The 25,262-nt window shown below is 44.6% G+C and overlaps 1 protein-coding gene across 9 annotated transcripts in view; it reads right to left on the bottom strand.

The window, feature by feature from the left end:
* Positions 1 to 25,262, bottom strand: part of fbrsl1 (fibrosin-like 1) — a 281,436-nt gene that overhangs the window by 13,784 nt on the left and 242,390 nt on the right. For all 9 annotated transcript variants that reach the window (XM_005933319.3, XM_005933318.3, XM_014337109.2 and 6 more), the window contains 3 exons: positions 20,208 to 20,256; positions 2,198 to 2,600; positions 1,312 to 1,571 (listed from right to left, as the gene is read on the bottom strand). In XM_005933319.3, coding sequence (XP_005933381.1) covers positions 1,312 to 1,571; positions 2,198 to 2,600; positions 20,208 to 20,256 — 712 coding nt within the window. The remainder of the gene's footprint in view (positions 1 to 1,311; positions 1,572 to 2,197; positions 2,601 to 20,207; positions 20,257 to 25,262) is intronic.

Raw genomic sequence — 25,262 nt, forward strand, 5'->3', positions numbered from 1 at the left:
TGCCAGTTGCAGACTGGCTGCTTGCGGTGTGCTGTCTCCGACCGTGGTGGCTGTCTGATCGTTAGATGACATTTACTCGTGATGCATCCAAGCCCTCTTACAGTCCTTGTGCCCATTTAATATCTGTGCTACTAGAAATGCAGACCATCTAAGAAGGGACCCCAAGTGTATTTATTTCCATTTAATATACTTTTCCACTCTGTAATGCCCAACAGTTATTTCTATGCAAGACCCTTTGTACTTTTTTCAGTTTATTGATGAGCTCTAAGTGCTTAGTGCCCACTGTGTTATTAGCATTAATATCCCATGTGCTGCATAGAGTGCTTTAAAGATTAATGCAAATTTGTCATTGCAATTTACTTTGCTGAGGCACTATGGAAAACGGATGTATAATTAGAGCCTTTTCTAAAACTGACACTGATACTGGCACCGATATCGGATGATTTAAAATCCGATAGCCAGTACACAAACCATAAACAGATATCCCTAGCATTCATCATGTGTGGTTATTTATGAGTCCTTACTAAGACTCATTACCTATTTGTGGATTGCTGTGACTCTGCTCACATCAGCTGGTTGTTGTGGTATTCCAAAACTGTGTTGCCAATACAGTTTTGGAATACCTGCCTCTGGTTAACAAACTATGAAGTATTAACACTCATAACATGGTGTTAACAGTATTTCTATCATCTCGTCTTTACTTGAATTTTAATTTATCAGCTGTTATAAATTTATCGATATACCAGCAAATAGTTAATAGATCAGCACCACTGGTATATTGGTTCTATTTAAAATACTGGGATCTGGACAAACTAAACTTCTAAGAAAGGGCTAAATCCCTCACATGTCTTCACTTAGGAATAAATGCATTGTAGAATAACTCAATAGCCTTTTTATTTAAAAAGAAAAAGTAAAGAATGAGCACTTACCAGATCAGCAAATGGTGCATAAACACTTGACTTGTTTCAAACAATGTAACATTTTTGTGCCATTAATGGTATAAAAATCCTCGACTAACTGTAGTAGGTTAAACAATATTTGTCAGGTTAGTATTTTATGCATCTATAAATCCTTTTTTTAAACAACTGCAATTGCAGCATGAACACAGTTGTACAGCTAAGTGTAATTTATCTAATGATAAAATGTCCTGTAGAACCGCAACAGTGTTTGCAGTTCTTTTGTTAATCTCAAGAATAAATAATGAATCAAAAATGTTCATGTAAAACATTTTGCTCCCTCTGAAGTTGTTTTTCTTTGGACTTTGCGTCTCCGCTAAAGCTACCGTGCAGCATTTAAGGTGCGCAGCTTTACCTGGGTAGGGGGTGCCGGCGGGGTGCCCGGGCACCACTAAACTGTTGGTCGGTAAGGTCGGTGGCGGCGGCAGTGTGGCTGGGGTTGCAAACATGGCCGAATGGCGATGGGCTGGGCTCCGTAGGGAGGAATAGTGCGAGGTAGAAAGGTTGGCTATGGAGAGAGGCAATGCAGGGGCCGAGGACGGAAGCCCACTCAGGTGGTGGTGAGGGGATGGGGGTAAATGCTGTTTGGGAAGACCCACTGGACTGCTGCTGTGGCTAAAGATTTAATGGGGTACAAAAAAAATGCAATCACTATTAGCATCATTTATGATGTTAATACAAACTGTACATGCATATCCACATACTGTGATGCTTTTTCTTGTAGGTATCTCGCTGTAAGTTCAGCTTACTTTGACCAAATAAGAGTGATTTTCTAATAATGCTTCTTATATTGAATTAAAAGAGGTGAGGGCACAATCTGAAAAGGTGAAATGGGAAATCATGCTGTGTGCACTGCAGTGTTGCCCGATGAAAACAGTAAATCTGACAGCTGGTTATTGTGAGGGGGAAAAATCAATATCCACATGAAAACAGTCAATACTGTGTGGAATATAGAATTGTCTATTGGACTAGATCATATTAATTTGGAAGTTCTGGCAGGTTATATCGTCTTTACTAGAGTGGTAGGAAACACAAGGAAAGTGTTAGCGTCTGCCAGACAACACCGTGAACAGGTACAAAAGGTGAGACGGTGAAAGTGAAGACAGTACTGGGTACTGAATTTCTGTTTGCTTTCTGGTAGTGTGCAGCGCTGAGGCTGGTGAATATGGCACTAACACAGCTGAACCGTGTGGTTTCTTTAGCAGGTTTATACTCATAATTCTTAGCCCCAGTAAAAATACCTGATTTCGTGGAGGCTGCTGTACGGCAACGGGTGGTGCACTGGCCGTGCGTGGTGCTGTCGGGACAGAACACGAGGCTCCTGGTGCGAGTGTGGGTGAGGAGGGTGGGGGTGGGGGTGGGGCGGTGCCCTCAACAGGGGAGGTGTAGGGACGGGCGGTGGAAGTTGCAGCTCCTTTTTAACACTGAGAGGAGGCGGGGTGGGAAGCCGTAACCTAGGAGGCTCTGAGGGTGCCGCCGCTGCAGCAGGGGCAGGGGAGCCCGTAGGTGCCGAAGCCGGGGTGGGGCTGGACACGGGAGGTGCAAAGGGCACCTCACTGTTGCTCTGCTCCTGGCTGCGCTGGAGACCGGAGACTTTGGCTGAGCTACAAGTCTTGGACTCAGGACTCTCATTCGTTGGCACACCTGAAATGGGGAAAAAACAGTTAAAATTTAAGGAGAAACATGTTAAACTTCATCTTCGCTTGACTCAGTAACACCTAACACATGAAAAAACTGCTCCCTCTCTGCCTTTTTAATGTTGTCCCAGTGTCTTCTGCCCAAGGTTCCTCTTGTTTCCCTCTCCCTAGGTTCCATTAAGTGTTTAATCAGGTCATTTTCATGCTTGACTATAATCAGATGATCCAATTTCTTTCCGCGATCCAGTCAGTATGAATAAATCACAGCTAATTAAAGTTAAATGTCGGCCCCCATTCAGGGCTTTGCTGAGCACACAATCTGGCATGAAATAATTATGTTTCAATTGTGTTGTGAGGAGAGATCGTGGCCCCTTATCTTGGCCTCTCTGGCATCTTTCTATCTTTCCTTCTTGTTCTTTCAGGGGATAGGGGAAACCACAGGAAAGCACTCTGAACCCATTTTTTACCATTCATCAGCGGCCTTTTCAACAGACAAGAAGCTTTTATAATCAGCATTCCACAGAACAACGACTTTTCGTACTTAGACTGTCGCAATTTAATGACTATAATTATATGCTGTTGTAGCAGGCAAATAAAAGTGGGAGAAAAAGCAGCATCAAAGCAGTTATGAATCTTAATGAATAAGACGAGCCAGTTGGTGATCTTGTGCTTCTCCCAGAGTTGAATGCAAAGGAAAATGGCCCGCGAAGATTGTGAGCTTGAGGATACGCTTGTGTGACAACTGCAACAGCAAAATCACTGCTGTAGCTTCTGAGCTAATCAAAGCTGCTACTGCTGGTATTCATTTTAACTATGCACACATGCACAGAGATAGACAGGCAGACAGACAGCTTGGTGGTGCCCTCTTGGTGGCTCTAATCTACGAGTGCTCAGATACAGCAGGGTTTCAGTCAAAAGACATAGCAGTGCTTCAATTAAAAAAGATCCATGGGCACACTCAACAGTAACAAAATGAGAAGAGCTGGGAGCTGCTGTCAAACCAGTGAGAACTCAACATGCAGCCCACTAATGGAATATCCAGGCCCTATTAACAGCCTGCTTAATCTTTCAAGGATCCTAACACCCATAAAAAGGCCAATAAAAAGGCAAGGCAGGGCTTTTATTTATTTCTTTATTTCTTTATTTGTTGAGCTCCCCTTCCATTTACTCCTTACATTTATAGGAGAACTGGGGCTGGCTATGGTGTCATAATTTTCAAATGAATTCCTGGGTCCAGGCCTATATAGACCTCCGGATTTATTGGGGTCTGGGACTTGGATTAAACTGTCAGACTCTCGGTGTTACGGGGACAGAGAAAGAGGAATACTCAATGGCAAAAACACAGAGGCGGGCACAGACAGACAGACAAACGGAGGAGAAGAAGCAAATATCCACAGTCAAAATGTCGCTGTTGGGTGATGTTGCCATGGCAACCAGTTTTCCCAGACATAATGCAAGGCGAGTGATACTGAAGGAAGTCTCACTACGACCATAGAGGGAAGGTAGGGGGGTGGGGGCTTCGCATTCTAAGCCAGGGCCACAGCGAGCGCCGGGTTATCTTAATGATGATTCTAATGGGCTCTAATGGAGGCAGCGATCGGCACAGACCAACACATCCCTCATTAAAATCCCTCTGAAAGCTCACTCACACTCACAAGCGCGCGCACACACACACATATACGATTGCACGCACAATAAAACACACCCACACGTGCACACGAATGAATGGAACATAGACAAGTTTTTACTGTTGGCAAACGCATGCAACTTCATTTTAGTGAAGGGCAGAACAAAGTGAGGAAAACCAGACCGGTTTGTTGGAGAAAGAAAAAGAGTTGCATTATCCAATAGATTTTTATTGTTTGCAAACTGACCTTTTTTTTAATAGGTTTATCTACCATTTTGAAAAATATACAATATGTATGCATGATAACTCTGACACCGTCATACTCCTTCATAAAACCCTATGCTGCGTGATATTTTTCTAGAACTTGCACTTCTGGATACTGGTAAGGTTTAAAGTCAGGGTGTGGCTGCTTTGACTGGCAGGTGTGCTACCAGAGGGAGCTGCAGCGGCTTTTTTTCCTGCTATTTTAAGTTAGCCAAAGGCTGGACTGCATCACTGTGTTTAAGCTGTTGGTGCCATTTGCAGAATTTTAAATTGAATTTAAAATTCAGTTTAATATGGCTTCTTGTGTGGCACACAAGATAGTACTTTAGTTTTGCTGAGTAAAATACGTGCAGCCATACAGTTTGTAAATGTAGCTAGCTAACCTTAGCTGATAACTTAGCACTCTGCCATATGAACAAAATGGCAGCGGCTAAAATGCTAGCACAGAAGCTTTGAAGTCCAAAAATGTCCACCACAAAAAAAAGACTTTTTGTTTGTTATGTTTTTTTGGTCCCATCAATGCAAAGCAACACTGCACAACTGTCAGCTGACTGTCATGCATTTCATTAAGCTGCAAAAACAAAACACCAAGTTGTTCCTCTTTTCCGCAGGATATGTAATATACTCCCTGAAATTACATACTGAGGAAAACAGTAGGCCAGCCACAGGCGATCATGTGAAACAAATGCCATACGAGTGCGCAAAAAAAGTGCTGTCCTGAAGCTCTGCCCTGCAAACCTGAGCAGATGGTCTGGGTGAGTCAGACAGGTTGGAGGGCAGCCCAGTGGTGGGGATGGCACCCCTCTCCCCTTAGCTGGGTTAGTGAACTGGGGGGTGGGGGGGCGCAGGGACATTCCCTAGGGGGGTGTTGGCAAGTCTGCTCACCAGATGACATCTCATCCCAGTATTGATCTTTTTATAGTTGTTCTCGTGGCCTTGCTTACTCGAGGGAATTGGGCCTCGCCCTGTGTGCACGTGCCTCAGTGTGCTATACCGTGGGTTGGGGAGTGGAAGGGGTGGAGCGTAGGGATGCAGGGACTAAGGTAGCAGACGGACAACAAGCCACTGGGATTTGTTGGTAATAACTGATGTGTCCAGAGGGGAATCTGAGGTGAACATGGTGTCGCTACACAGCTGTTCCTGCCTTCGATACCCTTAACTTGTGACCCTGTGTGTCCCTATGGAACATCTGGAGAGCTGTCACTGATCTGGTCCTCTGTGGCCTTTACGCAGCCAGATGGCCCAGATTGGAATGGCTTGGACCAGTCTGGAATTGCTTGGCCCTTAGCTGGACTGTGGCTTGCTGGTGCATGGCATACTCCCCGTGAGCAAGAGATTCCTTTAAGGTGTCTTGGCACTAGAAACCCAGAAGAAAAGCCTTGAACACATTTCCTCATCTTTAGAAATCATTTACTTTGAAGCTTGTTTAACTACTTTATTTTAAATACACACCTGGCTACCTGCAAATGGCCTCTGCAACCTCATGAATGAAACAAGGGCTCTAGAGAAAATTCTCATTTGGTTTCCAACTAAAACCCTCAGCAAGCTAATGCTGTGCATGCAAATGAGTGTGTTACATAAATTACCTGCTCACGGCTGACACTGATACCAGTATATACAACAGCCAGGGAAACAGAACCTGTATGCAAAAAGCCCTTTCAGATTAGATACGAGAATATGCAAAGTATCCCAATGATAAGGGGATGTCGGGGGCTTAGGGCCACTGGGTGTTCTCATTTACTAGGCAAACACTGCGGTTCACTCCCTTCATGGCTTTGCCAAAGCATAAACAGTCAGGGCAGTGATAAAATAAGGACATGAACAGACAGATATTTAAATAAAGCAGCATATCCGCCGAAAGACGTTGGAGGTTGCAGACAGTATGTGAGGATGCATACTGCCTTGATGCGTCTCCCGCTGGCTTTGGCTGACAGGATATTCTGCTGCTCTTGACGGTTGAGCTCACAATGATTTGGTTTTTGTACCTCTCTAGACAAGCAATCTGCACAGAGCCAAGGCTTAGCTCATGAGTGAGTGACTGTGGAAGATGGCTATAACAGATACTGGCAGAAGGCAGGAAACCGCAGTCTTGCCAATCAACACTTCGTTGCCGTGAGGTATTCAGTCATAGGAAACAGGCGGGGTGATTTCAACAAAATGATTTTGTACGAGAGGAACAGAAGGGCTGAGCAGTGTTGAATCATTGTGCTAATAATAAAATCATAGGAGAAATTTGCAACGGCTTGCTTTGCCTCACACTATTTAATCTGCCTCGAGCATCTCCAAACTGGTAACGAGGGGAGCCAAGGCGACATTTTTGCAAATCTCTGGGACATGTAAATGCGAGGGGTGGGGCGTGGATGATGGTGTAAGAGGAGAAAGCTGGCCAAGATAGCTAAAGAGTGGGGACAGCTGACACGTTTCAATTATTTCTCTCTGTCTCTTTGCCGCGACTCACCAAGGAGTGAATGGCACCAGAATGGGGATGGGTGTTAAGCTGTAACACGTTTACAGTCAAAGCACAGGCATAAATCGACAACCTAATGTTCATTTCACAGAGCTGGCAGCTCAAACTGAGAGATGAATCAGTTTTTCCTGCGCATATCACATCCCAATTCAATCTCGAGCCATATGGTGCAGGACACATATGCCAGTCATCCCTTATGGCACATATGCCATCGTTGTGGATGCGAGGCAAACGAGTACATCTTTAAATTGGAGGGAAAAGAGTGAGTGTGGAAACAACAGAGGTTGAGATGTTGACTGTCTAAACCCTTTTATATCATGCACGGTCCAGCGGAGCTCCAAAAGCAATGTTAAACTGTCATTAACCCCTGGCTATAATGTGTTGCTGCAAAGCAAGGCGTCTCCACGCTCGCACTTCCTTTTCTGTCAGGATCCTCCCTCCCCCAAGATGTGTCTAGCAGAGCTCATGTGCTTTGGGAAAGCCATCAGTCTCAGCTCCTTATGAACACTGCTGGGTCATCTAAGGTCAGTGCCACTGGGCTCTCCGAAATAAAAGGGTAGACATCTTGGAACTTTCAACAGAAAAACTCAAGTCTAATGGCTCCTCTGACACGGCCCACCCTGCCAGCCTAAAATCTGACCCCTTTCACTGTCACTGACCCATCCCCAACCTCTGTGACCCCTTTTCCCCTTTGGGCCACAGTGGACAGGCAGCCAACACGGGGAGAACGGGAGGGGTAACTTGAACTTTGAGGCTAGATTTTGTCTTGAAAAGAGAAGGGGGGCCTTCAGGAGTTATTTGCGCGACGCTGAAAGCACTAGCCTTATCATTTCATTAATTAGCATGACACGCCTGCCTGATGGACTTGAACGCCGCAGCGGCAGCTGTCTCAATTGATTATAGCAGTGGACGTGGTGCCGCAATTATCGAGGTGACTGGAGACAACGGCTGCCACTTCTAATAAAGGACTTAACTCCTGCTTCCCACATCACAGCTCAGCGGTGGGAGGACAGCGGCAGCCTCCCTGTGTCTCCCATACCTTAAAGACCTTTTCAGAATCTCTCTACAGGCTTCTGTGGAGCTCAGTGTGGGCTGTAGTTCTTGAGCAGCGTGTCAGCTTTACTTAAGCTTCCATACTGCCTGAACAGTATCACTTTGGTGCCCCGCAGGAAAGCATCCTCTATTAGCCTACCAGCTGGCTCATAATCCGCAGAGAATGGAGGGGAAGGAGGTAGGAATGAAAGAGAGGACGAGAAGGAATGTAGGAGACACAAAGACAAGGAGCTTTTTGCCAGGAAGCTTCAAGTCCAAGCAGAAATGGAGGGAGTGAGTGTGCAGCAGTGTAAACAGACCCACTGTTTCCCAGCTTCATTTCATGTATGAACGTGCATGAAGCACACATGCATCTAAGTGGATATAATATTATCTTTCAGTGCCGTACTGATTACTTCTCAATGGGATGGAAACGGTTGGGTGAAAATCCTTCAACAAATCTTAAGTGGCATGACAGTAGGCTGAAAGAGCCAGCATGTTTTTCTTTACCTCCTCCTCCATCTCCGTTTTCACTCCCCACCCTGAAAGCAAAGCAACAACTGGAAGCTGACAGCTCCTAACCATTCACCATACCTCATTCACTGTTGTGACATATGCAGCCGTTGCAGTTTAGTGCAGAGAAAGGGGTGGGGCAAACATCCTTGCAGACAGATCACGTTTCCAGTGCATTTTTTTGAGATAAAGTGGATGAGTATTGCAAGCTGTGCTTTAACTTAAGATAGTGCCTGAGCTACTCACCTGCTTCATGCAAATAAAGCATCTTTTTTTTTTTTTAAAAAAAAAGAAGATTAATAATACCCTTTGACAACCAAAAATGTGGAGACAACTAATGTTCTAAAGTCTTGGTATCACATTAGTGGGAATGGCTAAAAACAAATATCCATTCATCAGTGACAGCCAGATAGCAAGACCATCCATCAGACAGCACTTTTCTTTGTCTTTTCATGCTTACACGTTGATACGGCTTCTCTAAACATTCAAGACACTATCGATGCTCTAGCTGTACTCGTACAGCATGCCACAGGAATTTAAAACCAAAACACTGTTGCATTTACGGTCATATGCAACCAGTTGCAACATAACTACTGCTCCAAGTTTAACATTTCAAAGTAAATAATGTGTCATGTACTTTTTTCAGTGCAGAAAATTGACATGTTCCAAATGCACTGGTGAAGTCATACACTGTTAGTGCCATAAACTTCAAACTAGCTACACGCAGCTGTTTGGCATTTTGATGCAATAATGACTGAAAATGCTAGTTTATCAAAAATATTGTTTGATAACTAAAACCAACTTCTACACTCTTAAGCCAGTTGATAAGTCAGTATCACTACAATAATCTTCAGCGTAAATGAAATCTGGTCCTAAGATCCCAGCGGAGTATCTGTCTAAAGATAGTGAGCTTCAGCAGCAGCCCCCCCGGCGGGGACACACTGTCCACTATAGCGTCACTGGTGTCATGTCGGTGCCACTTCTATAGGAGGATCCCACTGCTGCACGGCTCCTGTAGTGCTGCTGGGTATTTAGGCTTACAGATGGAGACGCAGCAGCTGCTGAGGACGGCACTAGTGCTGCCATTTTGCCTTGTTAAAGACTACATGCCAAAAGAGCCGTGCTCTGATGAGCTACAAACCTTTTCTTCCTATAATAGTCAGAGCTTGTAATATCTGAAAGCCAATACTTAAAAAAACAAAACAAAAAACCACCTAAGTCTAGTCTCGAGCGTCGTTTTTCTTTTTTTTTGCTTTTTGGGTGGGGGGGTCGATAAATTACACGTCAAGGCTTGATGACACACTTAAAGGACTGGAGTAGAGATGTTTGAAATAGCTCTCATTCACAGCTTAGTTAGACAAACACACACAAAAGCCTTCTCAAAAGCACTACCCTCCTTCTCCCCACTGCCGCCACAACAAGAGTGACAATTGGAGGGTGTATTAGGTTCACAAACATTCGCTGTCCTTCCTTGTACCTCATTCATCATTCTTGATTAGAGGCCAAGGAAGAGGGATAAAGTGACCCAGACCGGGGGGAGAAAGAGGAAAAGAGAGGTTAGTTAATAAGGCAGAGGGGAGGGAAGAGGGAGCAGAGGGTACAGAATCGTGTCAAGCAAACGAATGGAGACAAGGCCTGGATACTGACCTTTGAGGCTGCTGCTAACCTAAACCCAGCATCGTCTGCACCTAAACCCATGCCACGCATGCAAGTGGGTGCCAACACACACACACACACACACACACACACACACAAACGAAGAATCTAGCCTCCTTTAGCCCTAGTGGGCAAGAAACAACAGTGTGCGTGTTTGCAGGGCTGCTGTGAGCGGCAGCATTTCACTCTGGTGTTCCAAGTGTGGAAAGTGAAGAATTGATTTGTTTGGAGTGTGAAGGCAGCGTGTCAGATTGGGGAAATGTGTGAATGTGAGTATGTCTGTGAGGAGAGGGGTGGTGCACGGTAAAACGGGAGCGAAATTGGACTCTGAAATGAGCCAAATCACTCGCAAGATGAAACAGACGACACCAGGGGAAGGAAAAAAGAAAAGGAACAGAGAAAAGAAAACAACACAGGGCCCCAGAAAAGTGTTGAGCAAGGTTTGCTGGCACAAAAAGGCAAAAAACCAAACCAAACAGGCTTTCTTTCTGCTCGACATATTTCAGACAGAATATGACAAAAACAACACTGACGTTGGAGTTGGAGGAATCAAAATCAAACCGCCAAGTGTGTCTGACTGTTTTATGAATCCATGTCGAAGTGGAGGCGCCACACCACATCAAACCCTGTAAATTCTCCTGAAAGCCTCCTCGCTCCCTTTAGCAGCCAGCGCTTAGATTATTGTGTGCAGCTAAAAGGTAAGTGCTGGGAGTGTCACACTTGAGAGTGTGTTTTAAGCACCATAAAGTATCAAGACCCAGATGGCTCATCCTCCCTGAAAAACATGACCACTCTACCTCGGCTCTAGTGGCACCTGCTACCAGGATTAGGCCGGCGCTACACCAGCCCGACACACTAATACAGTGTGCCACAGCTGATAAGGAGCCCGAGGCACTTGTCTGCACAGTTGATGAGTCAATAACTGTATCATTAGTGATAGAGATAACCATATATTGATCTTTTCCAAAAACACAGGCAGGCGTGATGTTGATGCAATTGGTCACAGTTAGGCTTTAACAGATGTGCTCTTTGGAAAGTAAATATCAGTGCTGATAACACTGGGCTGACTCTGCAGATCGCTTGTAATAGGTTGCGCTACCAGTTGTTTTTAAGATTACATTTCTGTACTAATAATGCCAAGATATTCACAAATTTGTCAAGTATTTCAATATTTTGACATGGTCACTCTTATAACTGTTAAAATATAGTGTAAACAGGACATTTATAATATTTTTGACTCCATATGTTTGTTTGTTTTAGTCTTTGCTTGGTTTAAAGTTCACAGTGATCTCACAGTTTAGTCCCTCAGTTAATACAAAGTCTGGAACAATGAGTTTTGGTGACCTTTGAAGCCATCTTTATGGGCGGGGCTTTGTACCTGATATGAACAAATTAGGATAGCTCCACTTCTTGAAACCAGGCAATTTAAAACTTTGGCCATGTTTAAGGTGAATATTTACCCGTGAAGATTTACATAAATATGAACCAAAGAGGAAAGAAAAAATTATTTTATTCATTATTTTTAAAATAGCTCTGATACACGATTTAATCACCCAATTCTTGTTGATGATAATCTAGGAAATAATCTGCTATACAGTACATGTGAAATCAGAGAAACAGCATTATACAAAGGTGGGAAATCTGATCTTAACAAAAGGAAAATGTCAGCAAGACTACATATATCAGCCTAACCCCAGTCGATACTGCTGGTAGTCCTCTGTACACATCTCTCCGTGGGTTGTGTGACATTGGAACAATCTCTCTTGCTCTTTCCCAAAGCAAACAACAGTGAAATCCCAGTCCTGCTGCTCACCCTTCAACACAGCAGTACTAACCCAACAGCCAGAAAGGCTGGAGCCCATGCTCAGCTGAATGGGGTATTAGAGTCAGTCAGAGGTCATTAGGGGCCCCACCACCAGGGCCCAGTGCAGGGAATTCACCGGTAGCCAAAAACAACAGCCAAACAGATGACCGCTTGAATATTGGAGGAGACCACACTGTTCATGTTCCTTTTTTTTAACCTCCTCTGAACTGTCCAAAACGCAGGGTGCTCTGTCTCAGTGAATTACTCCCTGTCTGTTAACAAACACTGGGACGATTAATGCTGCTCTTTCCTGGTGAAATGCACAAGCAAACACAAGCCTGTTCTCAGGAGTGCGTATCGGGTTACATCTTTCACCATGTGTTGAGTTCTAGGCTAATAGCTAGGCTCTATCGCAAACCTCTCCAGACCCAACCCTCACTCAAGCTAGCCCGAGCCTGTGGTTTTACTTGTAGACACAGTGGCTCTGATAAGCCACTGACAGAAACATGGGTACTAATATGCTACCAGTGAAAAGGTAAGGGGCTATGAATACCGAACAAACACTGGAGGCGGACCACCCATCTGGTTATACTCGGGAAATACAGCAGGACGATACTTCTGTTGGATTTGGGATCGTGTTTACTGGGTTCACCTCCTTTCACCCCTAAATTCTCTGGCACATTCTTCTGATACTTGGACGTCCTTCGTCTCTCATGGAATCTGGAGCATTTTACATCCGTTTTGTTCCTGTTGATGGTTTTTCCATCTTTATAAAGCTGTGTGAACTGATCCCAATGCATTACAAGCATGTTCGTAATATCCATCTAGGCTGCTGAATGTCCCCCTGCCAGCGATTGTACATTATCCAAGTGTCATGTTTGGCCACAATCGCCTACCATCTGGCTTTGTCAGTGAGTGTTACAGCCTCATCTGCAAACAACATTGGCTCTGAACCTCTCAGCACAGATGAGCTTAAAATGCACATAGCGAAGAACTGGGATCTTCAAACAAATAAAGGGTGGGGTGTGGGGATGTGGGGAGGGGAGGACCCACTCTCGCTAGCAGAATGACTGGAGTTGAAGGATTAAAAACAAGAAAACCTGCAAGTGATCACAGGCGACACGCTTTACATTTCAGGCCTGACAGCTGTGATAAGATGCTGGTCATGTATTCTCATAAGTAAACAATGAAAACGCCTTCCATGATGCAGCTGGCTGTTGTTTTGGTGGAGGAGGAGGATTAAGATTAGATAGAAGATGTGATGAGAGCTGCTGCTGCTGTATGGACTTATCCTCTTTATATTCTTCTCTTCCTCTGGAAAAAAAAACAACAGCCACAAAAACCACTGAGCCTACATCCATTTATTATGTTTTTTTCTCTGTTGAGACAAGACTCGACCTGAGCTGTGCTAGTTGGCCATCGGGGGACGCATCAGACCAAAGTATGACTACTGTGGTTAGCTTCAGCATGCTAGTTTGCTGCTGCTTAAATTAAATTCTCTGCAGGGTCTGAATGTTAACATTTATATAATAAATCAACCAGTTTTGTCAAAACAATGGCAATTTTTTTTGTTTTAGCAAGTATACACAATGCTATGTGCGTGTAGCTGAGGTACAATCGTTTATCTGATCTGAAGAGACAACACTGAAAAGCTGTTCTTTGTACTGAACCCCAAATGTATTTGGGGGATTTCGAGGCTGTAATGTTAAGTACACTGAAATCTTGCACTATTTTCACTCTGACTTAACATGTAAGATGAGAAACAGCGTCTGTCCGCGTTCAAGCCAAAACGCAGACAACGTATCCTAAAATTCCCTCGTGGCCTTTAGTGATTTTGTAATTGCTCCCACTCCACAGCTAAAGCTGAATCCATACTCGGTCAATGAACGCAGAGGCACACAATGGAGCCTAGTCATACAGCGTTCAACGTGACTTCCATTTTCTCTCACAATAGCCGATCACCACCCATGGGTTCACTGACACAGATGACAGGGAGCGACAGGACTGACTGACAGGTGTCGAGCATCCTGACGTGTCACGGCTGACACAGACAAGAGAGAGTTTCTGTTTCAAGAATGAAACTTAACCAGCAGTTATCAAATGCTCTAAAGGAAGGCAGAGTTAATATTTCATGCCCGCTGGGCGATTTGCACAGAGCAGACGCTTTTCTAATGGACATAACAGAGGCCGCAGAGTGCACAGGGGGTTTAATGACATACCAGAAATGACTTTACAAGGCAGCTAATTGCCATGCATACAAAATCAAGACAGTCTTTGAAAACAGGCAGCTCGTAAAAGGCGATACAGTCTGATTTCACTGGCTGAATGATGCGAAACCAAACCAAATTCCATCCAGTCAGCTTTTTAAGGTGCCAGACCACAGAGGGCTTGTGGGTAATGTGGACGGGTCCCTTTGACTGTCTGCCACTCTACATGAATAGTACATGACTGTGTAATCATAATTTAAAAAGCCATAAATATTGAAGAAGAATTAAAATAATTTATGGAACAGCGCAGTGTGACAGGATGTATGCGTGTGTTGGAGCGTTTTGTCTCCTTCCACTTCCCTCTTGCAGTGTCCGCTGAACGATGGGCAGCAGCGGTGCAAACTGGGAATTCTGTAATTGCTTTTTCTGTCCCTGAAGCAGACCTTCCTGCTTTAAATCAAAAAAGGCAATCTCTGTCAGTAATGGCTCAATTAATAATTAAACACGTGTCTTATCTCCGCTGAGCTCCCCCTATTTATTTTCATCTTTCCGACAAGGATGGCTGCACAAACAGCATTAACACTATCAATAAAGGGAACATTAATATCGCCCTTTTCTCTGAAAACAAATCACTCATAAGCTGCCCTATGGCTGTTTACAGAAATAGCCCACAGACTGATAAGGAAACAAGTCATGTTTTGGTTTTATTCCCCTGAACTCAGAGTGCCAGCTAATCTCTCTGCTTTCTGTATCCTGCTCTGAGTTCATGCTTTTTAATATTTAAAACAAATCCAGAGACATGTAAGCTTCTCTTCAAGCTCAACAAGTGAAAGAGGTGTAAAGGACGGCTCGTTTTCAAACATGAAAGTATGGTGACGCGTATGGGGGCGATACCAGAAACTGTTATTTCAACAACAGGAATATCGGTCTTGTGGATAAAGAAAACATTTCCTGTCTGGAATTAGTCAACAAATCAATTTAGGTACTCGACGTGAGCTTCGCCAGGCTTAGATTCCACAGCGGTGATGGCTGCTTTTCAATTCCAGAGCTTGCTGATCTGGATGGAGCCTTTGCAGCCCTTATGCTTCCCAGCGTCACGTCTGCCCTGCAGTCATCTAGCCTGCCTGTTAGCCAGTCAGCCACACTCTCTATCTAACTCCACTATATCCTGATTCAACGGGGGCGAAAAGCTGATTAGCTGGTCAGAGGGTCAACCTCCATTTATTATTTAATGGGTGAGAGCCTGCAAACAGTCAGGCTGGCCGCCGAGGTTAGTGATACATTACACTGACCTGGCCAGAGGAGAGCTGCTCAGGCGAACACAAACATGCTCTCTCATCTACTTCACTATGCCTGAGCCGCCCTCAATCCCCTGCCCCTGACCTTGCTGCTCCCTTTCCAATCACCCATCCTTCCTCCCTTCTCCGGCATTCAGAATGCAGCAGGTGAGAGACTGTTTCATTTTTATGTAAGTTTTCACTGTAGGAGCGGGCCTTTTGCTCTGTCTGGCCGAGGCAAGAGGAGGAGGCGGAGGTAGAAGAGACCATAGCTCTTTTATTGACATGCAGCAAACATCAGTGGTGGAACAAAGGCCACTCAGCACCTATTGAGAGAGCAGGCCTGCAGACAGGGTGGTTGATTAGCGATTCGACACAGGGACCTGGACTGTGTAGCACATAATGAGAGCTTAGGGAGCAAGCCATGAGCCGATGGGGGAAGGAGGTAGCGGGCGGGCTGCGGATAGAAAAGGGAAGAGGCAGGGCTCCACCACAAGGAATTGATTTCCTTCAAAAACAGACGGATGTATGAGTAAAAATGCGCCAAAGGAAAAAAAAAAAAGCAAAAAAAAAAAGAGGCAAGGGTAGGGGTACATCCTAAATCCTTAAGCTACAGCAGTGGTAATGTGTTTATATATAAACAGTTAGAGGATAAGCCCTAAATCCACTGCCAAGCTAAATGGTTTATGAATCTTTTTTTGTTTGTTTATTTCTATGTCAATTAACCAAATTGGTCCGACATCCCTGATGAGCAAGAGATCAAAAGTGAGTTAATTCTGCATGTCCAAAAGCGTCTTTCTCCCCGAACATTACGTTAACCTCATCTTCACCTCTCACGTTGCCGCAGAGAGATGTTAGCCGAGATGTGCATCATGGCAGTTTGTGTGTGTGTGTGTGTGTTTTCTTCTCTTCCCCTACACGCTCTCCTCTTCCTTTGTTCCACTGGTCTAATCCAGTATGTGTGGGCCGGTAAGTTTAATGGAAACAATTTATTAAGTCCGGCTTAAAATGCCATCTGCAGCTAAGCCTCCCAAAGCCGCTAAGCTCCTGGTTTCGCCCCAGAGCTTGCTGTGTTCACGCTTACTGTAATGCTCTGTTTAAAATGAGCACAACGGGTCAAAATTAATCAGGATTACAAGGGCACAAATCCACTTCAGAAATGGGTTTTCTACCAATCTTTCGCCTGCTATCCCAAGATGCCCCAGGTTTCTCTGGTGGATGGCACACAGCGTGGGTTTACAATCACTCTGTGGCAGGTAGCATCTAGCTAAGACAATAAGGCATCAGTGAAAACTAGGAAGCAATCAAAGAAGGTATATACACTATACTTACTGCTCTAAAACCCACAGATGCTACATTCAGCACAGTCGGTGCACATTCCTCAGTGTTCCTCTCAGATATTTCTAGCTGCTGACAGCTAGGTGATAACTCCCCGGCACATCCATATGCCCGGCATTCTGAAATGTCACGAGAAGGCCTACCAGTGAGGTGTTTATCTGTGCTCTGTGGAGGTGCCCTGCGAATGCTCAGCAGCTACATTTAGATTCTCATTTGCCTTCAAGCAAGCGACAACGGTAAACTATGACCCGCGATTCAATAAGAGCAGCCCTGAGTGGAGAACGAGTTCTTTTACTTAAACATGCCATCCTCCAGGAAATCAATAATTTGCAGGAGGTTTAAGACAGCAAATAAACAAAAACCAATACGTGTTAGATAATGCTTGACCTCTGCTGCACCTTCCTACATCATAACCAGCAACACAGGCAGACATTCAGTGCAACTTCTTGCTAGCTCTTGGGTAACAACACCCAAAGAGAATTGCAGTGTGTGCTCTGTTATTACAGATACTATTCACTTGTGCTATTACCAGTAGTGTCAGCTTACATCTATAACAGGCTGTCAACATGCTAGAAATGCAGAGATGATGAAAAGTAAATATGAGGGAAAGACGGCGAGGGTGTCTGGGTTTTGCACAAAACCCTGTCCTGTGTGCATAATTACAGCGCTCTGCCATCAGTGATTACAATGTTGGTCTTTCCTCTCCTCTATTAACCCTGAACCGTTTCATTAACATGACAGACTGTGGGCCTGTGTACAATTTGGAGTTAACCTCGACTGTTTGTACACGTAATCGCAAAATAAAGTTCAGAAAGGAGCACGACACTGAATAGCGAGGAAGAGGTGAAAGTAAGAGAAACACTCATTATCTAGCAATTTGTGGAAGCCAAACATCATCACAGCATTACATATTTATGTGTGCCATAATGTTTCGGTGTGTGTGTGCCTGAGTGGGGTTGCGTGCACACAGAAATCTGTCCGAGAGTCTTCCAGCCAACAGCTCGACAGGCCTGGTGATCAGTCCTATAGGATCGTGAGCGAGACGGGTAATGGGACACATACTCTCCATTCTAAACCAGAGGAAAACAGCCTGTGGGCTGCTTTGTATTGCACACACATTATACGTACACAGAGGAAAAACCAGCCTAGGTCTGAAACAAACACTGTCCTAGAATCCATTACAGCTGGACAACAACTCTGGAATGGGCGATGAGGCTGGTTGGCAGCTCTGCAATTTTAGCGTGATAACTTCTTCCTCACTGTCACCAAATCACTTCATCAAACTGCTGAATTTCTCTGTCGTCTCTCCCTTTCTAACCTCTAATTCTAATCTGGTGTCCTTCGTTTGCATCGCCCAAACAGAATCTGGTTGATCTGTGTGATAATCAGGAGCCTCTGATTGGATTGTCGGGATGTAATTCCGTGGACCTAATCCTCAGCTCTGTGTGAACATTAGCCAGATCCACAGAGGTCTTTCTACACTGGCTAAAATGGAAAATATCAAGTACGCACATGCCTGCGCAGTTCTATAGGGTAGAGTCTGCTTATATGCAGCCATGTTCTGCATAAACATAAAAGTAAGTCAACACCCTGACAGCTGACAACAGCAGTATTTCAACAGCCTGGTGGGGAATAGTTGTTGTTTGATGTGGTCTAGTTGTTTTCTAAACCATGCAAGTCTGGAAGTCATTGTCATTGTGAATGCTGGTTTCTTAAGGCCAGTGCTGGTCACAGGTCATCTACATCACACAGTCTGCAAGCCTGGTTTCTCTCCCTGCTGTCAGCCATGCTTTTCCACTCAGCAGTCAAAGCTACTGTGCTAAAGAAAGCAACACTTCGGAGCAACAGATCACTTTTGTTACATTACGTCCTTACAGCAAAAGATCTTTTAATACATTTTCAACAATATAACAGTATCAACAAATACATGTATGCATCCCTAACCGTCACATTATAATACACAAATCTTATTGTTGAGTCTGCAGACATGCCCCCTCCAAAACCCACCTTATATTTTGCACTGTTTTAAAGCTCCACCTCCCTCCCTCTCAGTCTGTGTTAATGGGACCCCTTCCTGGTTCTTGCCCTGAGGGAACACGGTCTGCATGCTGCTATCTGTCAGTAGCACCTCTTCTCTACCAGGACGGTGTTGGTGCCTAATTTACAACTGCTCCTACACATTTCCACTGTGCCCCCCGTCCAAGAAAAAAAAAAAAAACTGGTGCCGGTGCAAAAAAGTTGGCAACAGCAGAGAATTTCAGGCACCAAATTCTGAACACTGACGCGCTACTGTAACTTCCTGTTGCAAGGCAGATCTGGCTTCTCACTGTTAGCAGGACAACATTGGTGGATGTGATGTAGAGTTGGCTGATCATGCTGCTCCTCTACTGCCTGCCCCTGTGTGTTTCTCTTTGCGCTGACCTGTCGACCAGGATTGGGTGATTTGACTGGGCTGGATCTTAGCCAAACCTACACTGCACTACTGTTTTTTCTGTTTTTTGTTTCTTTTTTTGGGCCAATTTATTGGATTGCCAACTTGATAGACTTTACAATGAACTTGTAACAGTAACAACATCACAATATGATGTCTCGTTCCTTTTTGTTGTGCTGAAGTAGACTGAACATTTCTTCAGGAGTCTGTTTGGTAAATATGGTGGACGTTAAGTGCTGTACAACAACCTCGAAGCCTTTGCTAGGTACGCTAGTTGCAACTTTTTCTGCAACACTATCACATGTTACAGTATCTGCAGCCTCATCATTTAGTTACATGTTACTAAATGGGGCTGAAAGCACTCATGCATCTGATTGGTTCATCTTTCTGTTATTTCAGGTGTGTTGGGGAGCAAGCACTTAAAATAACATGTATTTACCACACGCACTGCACCATAACACGTGTTAAATATAGAGGTGCTTCTGTGCTTGCATAGTTTCTGTATCACCTGCCTAATATACACAGTATGTCACTAGGTGCATGAAACCACACAAATGCAAAAACTGCATCAAATCATGCTCATCCTGTGCAAAAGCAAAGGACTTGTAATCCATACATGTGCATATGGATGCACGCACACTGAATTTGTGCTGTCTGGGGGGCTGACAAAGCTCTTTCTGCCTTTTTCCTTTGGCATCCATTATGGTCCAGGCCTGCTGTCAGAGAGCTTGTATTGCCTGAGGGGAAGTTCCCATTTGTGGGAGCATGTGGCAGAGAGGCTCTAAATCCCCTCTAATGAACCAATATGTAGGAAGGCTAAGCCTTTGGCTAGGTCGTCCAAGAAACGCCACTCTGCGCCCTGGCAAAAATGTATGCATATGTAGTCACCAGACCTTGTTTATGTCTGCTGACATTTAAATCTGAATGGACCCAGTAGCTGATGTGAATAAATGAGGAGGAAAGACTGCGGTGAAAGAGAAAAAGCAGAGCGGGCTTACCTTTGGGTGTGGTAGGGGAAAAGAGCTTCTCTGATCCTACATCAGACACCTGTTAAAAAAAAAGGACAGCAGACCTTTAGTGGATTTGTCTCATTAGCTGGGAAGCAAACACAGATATATACTTTTGTTTTTTCAGTAAAAGGCTTATCCAGCCACAAATGTGGTCATAAGTGCTTAGAAGTAAAGTTCATCTCCCACACACAGCATTACACAGTCAATCAACAGTCTTCAATCAGCCAGTGCAGAGAACTCCCTCTGTACCAAGTGGTCCTAGTCTGTTTTTTTCCTGACGAGGAAACATTAGGTGGCACTGTTGTGCCACCTGAAATCCCTTAAAGGAAATGCTGTCAAAGACAGCAGAGACGGAGGAAGTCAGAAGATGGCTATGCAGCGTTACGAACACAAAGGCTCCAGCACCCTCTCTCTAGCCCTCAGAAATGATATTTCATTTTGTGTTATTTTTCAAGAAACGTACATATCTCACGAATAGAATATGTCTCTCATTTAATATCGACGACAGTATCAGCTCATACTGGAAGTGAAGTGATGACCAGACGTGGCTAATGCAAATGACACTGAGCAGCGGAGAGACCTGGTTGTCTATATTAAAATGGTGCTTGGGCAAACGCATGAAGAAGAAAGCCATCTGTAGTATATTAAACACAGAAGGATTATTTTGCCCTTGAATTTAGAACACCTAATAAAAGTAACATCAGCTATTTCTGCAAAAAACATGGCCGCTGACCACACAGCAAGTCAAAACAGCAGCAAAGCCACATTGTTCAAAAACACTGTCTGCGTGCTTGGAGGACGGCATTAACCATGAAAACCCTCGGCCTGTAACAGCAGCCCATATAGGGGCTTTGTTTAAAGCCACTATTTCCCTTTGCTTTAGCTGCTCTCATCTGGGATCTGCCGACTTGTAAAAAGCTGCAAAAGCTGAACATATGTTCCACCCAAAGGGCCCGAGTGTCCTTAACTGCCATGCTTGTATTTTATGCGGCACAAAGGGAGCATATGTAAAGAATGAACAGTGAATCAGAGTGAGTACAAGAGAGACAGAGACAGAAAGAGAAAGCAAATGATTTTGTAAACACAGATGGCTGTCCTTGGCATCCCTGTTAGTACTTCACAAGTGTTTTGAGGACATCCTCTTCTTTCCAAGATCTCCCAATTTCTCCTCGGCTGCCACTGTGTTACTGTTCAGAACAATGTTTGCATGTCTGCGCTTGATGCCTCAGCTCAACACTCAACAAAATGCAGGTATTGAACCTAAAGGGAAGATGCCACAAAGTGCCTCTGAACGATTGCATCTGCCAGACACATTCAAAATGATTAAACAACACAAGATTTGCTCTAAGCCACTGATGTTATGTCAGCACTATTAGGCTTGAATCGAGGACACATTAGGCATTTATTAAATTCTTCAACACCTCAGCAACAATTAGGCAGCGACAATTGCAACTGTCTCAGTTATGCTAATAATTAACTGCAGCGCTTATAGGAAGACAACTAGCGAATTTTGGGTAGTTCAATAACCTCAAGCAGACGTTGTAAGAAAAGGTCAATAACAGCTCTTCAGTCTCAGTGGGCGGGACATTCAAAGGAGGGCGAACACTCAGCTGAACTGCAATATTTCCTGTTTCCTCTTACAGTAGACAAGGTGAAAGACTATAGAGGAAAGACAGAGTGTTGTGCATTGCCCTCTTTCAGTCTCCCAGAACCAGGGCGCCAGCCTACAACACAGGCTCTTTGTTAGCTTTGGACGACATTAAACGCTTCAGTACCAAGCCTCAGCGCTGCAACAGCACAACCTCAGCCTTGAATCGCTGCCCTGGAGGCCCTGGAAGAAAAATATGGGCTCAGAATGAAATGAAGCTTGTCAAATGGACACGGGAGTTGGCTCGAGGACTCGCTTAGTGTGGCACAGGGTCACAAAACCAGAAAAGACAGGGTAGGTAATGCCATAACTCGGCGTAACAGTTGAAGCAATTGTTATGACCAGAGTGGTTCTCCAGACAGCTAGACAGACATAACACGTTCATGAGAAAGAGAACAGAAAACGCTTGTTCTTCACGTGCCAAGATCTCCTTATTCCTAATCTGGCTGTTTTCACTGTGCAGTGAGCTGTTTTATAGTGCAAATGTATTCCAAGTAACATCAACAACCAATATTTAGACTTTAATGCTGTGTTTTGCACCTGCCAAGTCTGCATGAGTCCGTTGTATAATCCACAATTACAAGGCCGGCTTGCAAAGAGCACTTCTTAAAAAGGCAAGTCAAAGCAGAGCCCTGATGTTGCTAGCTGTTGTTTTTGCAGAGCTTTCTGGGTTTCGCTGGTCACGTTGACATTTTTTCACGGGGCTGTGCTGCTGGCAGTCTGAGTTGCCTGCGGTTGTGGTGTACAGAGGTCATGTATAACAAATTCTTCACACTCTCTTTGTTGAGGCAACACTGGGTGCCATTAAAAACAGATGGAGAAAGATGAGACAGAGGGGAAATATATATGTAGAGAGAATGGGAGAGACAATGAAAAAAAGAAAGAGGAGCAGAGGCCAGGTTTTCCAAAGGAAACGGGGAAATTTAACCATTTAAAAAATAATGGGGGAAATTCAAGCCACATTGCCTGGGAGCTAAAAGCCCTTGGAGCGGGCCGCAGGAAGCCTGACCTTTGTGGGGACCGTCTGCTATTTGAGCCTCGGGCTTCAGGGGCCTGGCCTCCTCTCTGGAGGGCCGTCAGCAGGCCTCAGCTTTCCTTCCCTATTCTATTCATTAGCCATGCTTTATGATTCAGCTTCCTCTGAGCCACACAAGAGCTCCCTGAGGAAAGAGACTGCTGGAGAGCTGGAGAAAAAAGGGAGCGAGACTCAGGGAGGGAGGGGGTAAGCAAGAAGGAGGTCATAGGGCCCAGCCAGGGCCCAGCTCTCAGCAGCTGTGAAATCCTCCCGTTTCCTCGGCAGGCGTAAAAAGGAACAAGAGGGAGAAGAAAAAGAAGGAGTCCAGGGAGGGAGCTTGGCCAGTAAACCCACCATCAGAGTGCTAACTCCCTAAAGAGCCACATGGAGAACCATAATTCCCAGATTTAGGGAATGCCAAATTACAAATTACACTGCTGTTTGTTTTAAAAAGTCCCCAACTTCCCCGAACACCAGTGACTTATTGACTGCATAAATCTCCAGATAATTGCAGAGCAGCAGAAGGAGAGCAGGGCATAGCGAACCTCGCTAGGAGTAAAAGTGAGACATTTCCTGCAAAGCCAAACGCATTTGCTTTCACAGCAAAGAAGCGAGGAGGAATAATCTTTGAAAATGTTCCACGTCCACGCTCCCTTTACTTAAAAACACAGCAAGCTAATTAATTTGGAAAATCTGAAACGAGCATAATTGCACTCTTTTTGTGTTGAAACGCTTCCCTGCTTAATTTTTCGCACAATGGGCCAACTGAGCGAGGCAACGTGGGCAGTAAGGGAGGGCAGTATAATCAACTGAACGACCTTGAGGCATAAATTTATGAAAAGCATTGATCAGTTAAGGCTGTAATTTCACTGAGACAGGAAGGTCAGCAATTACCCAGATTCAATTAACCTCATTTAGTAAAGACTGCTGAGAGACCAGTTTCTCTCCCCCATCCACCAGACACCCCCCCTCGTACTTTTTATCAAACGATCCCTCGGCCTCCAGCTACCTTTGATCTTACAGCTGCTCCTTGGAGCCAGAACAAATGATGTCCAAACAGGGTGAAATCTTACAGCCAAAGGTTAGGTAAACCCAGACTAAATACAAGCAGATTCCTAATATGGGCTCCTCCTGTTCTGTTCTCATGAAGGAGGAGCAACCCTTCCCCTCCCTGCAGAGAAATAATTTTTAAACAAGCTGGCAAAGCTATCACAACAGCTGTGGTGTGAAAACAAAGAAACCTGTTAGTAGGCTTTGTGGTGGGCTCACGCCTGTAAAGACTATAATTACAATTTAGTTCTGAGTCATTTGGCACGTACTATGTTCCTGACAGACCGTCGTAGGACAAGCACAGAGGTGGCTAATCTAAGCGCGTATATATACTCCAAACAAGTTTGCAAAATGACATTTTTCCTAATTGAAAAGGTGACTGTTGTAATTTGATTGACAGCTCAATAAGAGAGAAACAATTTAATGGGCAGCACCAAAAGACGATCACCTGACACGTACAGGAATACCATGGATACCAACTGAGCGTGTGCCTGTGCTGCAGCTAGCAGGAATGTTGTCCTACATAATCATGGGTAATAGAGCGGAGGAAGCAAACACAGCACATCATATTGTCCGTGCTCCCCTGACTGGCAGGATGAGTGGGTCAAATGTCTTAGTGGAGGCAAAGACACTTGATGTTCCAGTGTAGGAGTACACAGCTGCTTTGTGCTGCACTGGTGTGACCTATCGGTAGCATGAAAGTGAACAGGAAGCCCACCTACCCCGAGAAGTGAAGTGGGCAAAAAGGACGTGTATCCTGAGATGGACGATCAGGCTCTCGATTACCCCGGCTGAACCTGTCTGACCGTGAATCCACACTTACTGCGCCCCCCTCCAACACCCACGTACACACAGTGTTAATTTGCTTCACTGCTTGGTGTTTCATCAATGTCAGATTCCTCCTTCACTGCCCTCTCTTCCAATTTTCCATTCACTGTCACCTGAAGCTGTGTCTCCTTTCAAAGTACAGGTCCATGTTTTGTCCTTGTTGTTGTTGATTTTGGAGATGGCCACCCGTGTTACTGTTTTAACACGCAATTACAGTAATTTGAAACCCTTATAAATACATATATATACAGAACACAATGTGGAACACCTACATTGAGAAGTGTATCTGTACAAAAACAACAAAAACGCACAAGCAAGACACAATAAGGGGTCCGTTTTTCTCTTCATATGGGAGTAGCATAGTGCTTCAATTAAGACTGCTATCAGCACCCACTCAGGGTCCTCAGTTACTGCCACCTTTTCACCCTAGACACCCGCTAATGCTACCTTTGCAATAAATGCCGCATTAGACATGCACAGTGGGCCTACAGCTCCCTGGCTG

Source organism: Haplochromis burtoni, unplaced genomic scaffold, assembly GCF_018398535.1.
Source record: "Haplochromis burtoni strain Fernald_Lab_line unplaced genomic scaffold, NCSU_Asbu1 Contig_166, whole genome shotgun sequence".
NCBI lineage: Eukaryota > Metazoa > Chordata > Actinopteri > Cichliformes > Cichlidae > Haplochromis > Haplochromis burtoni.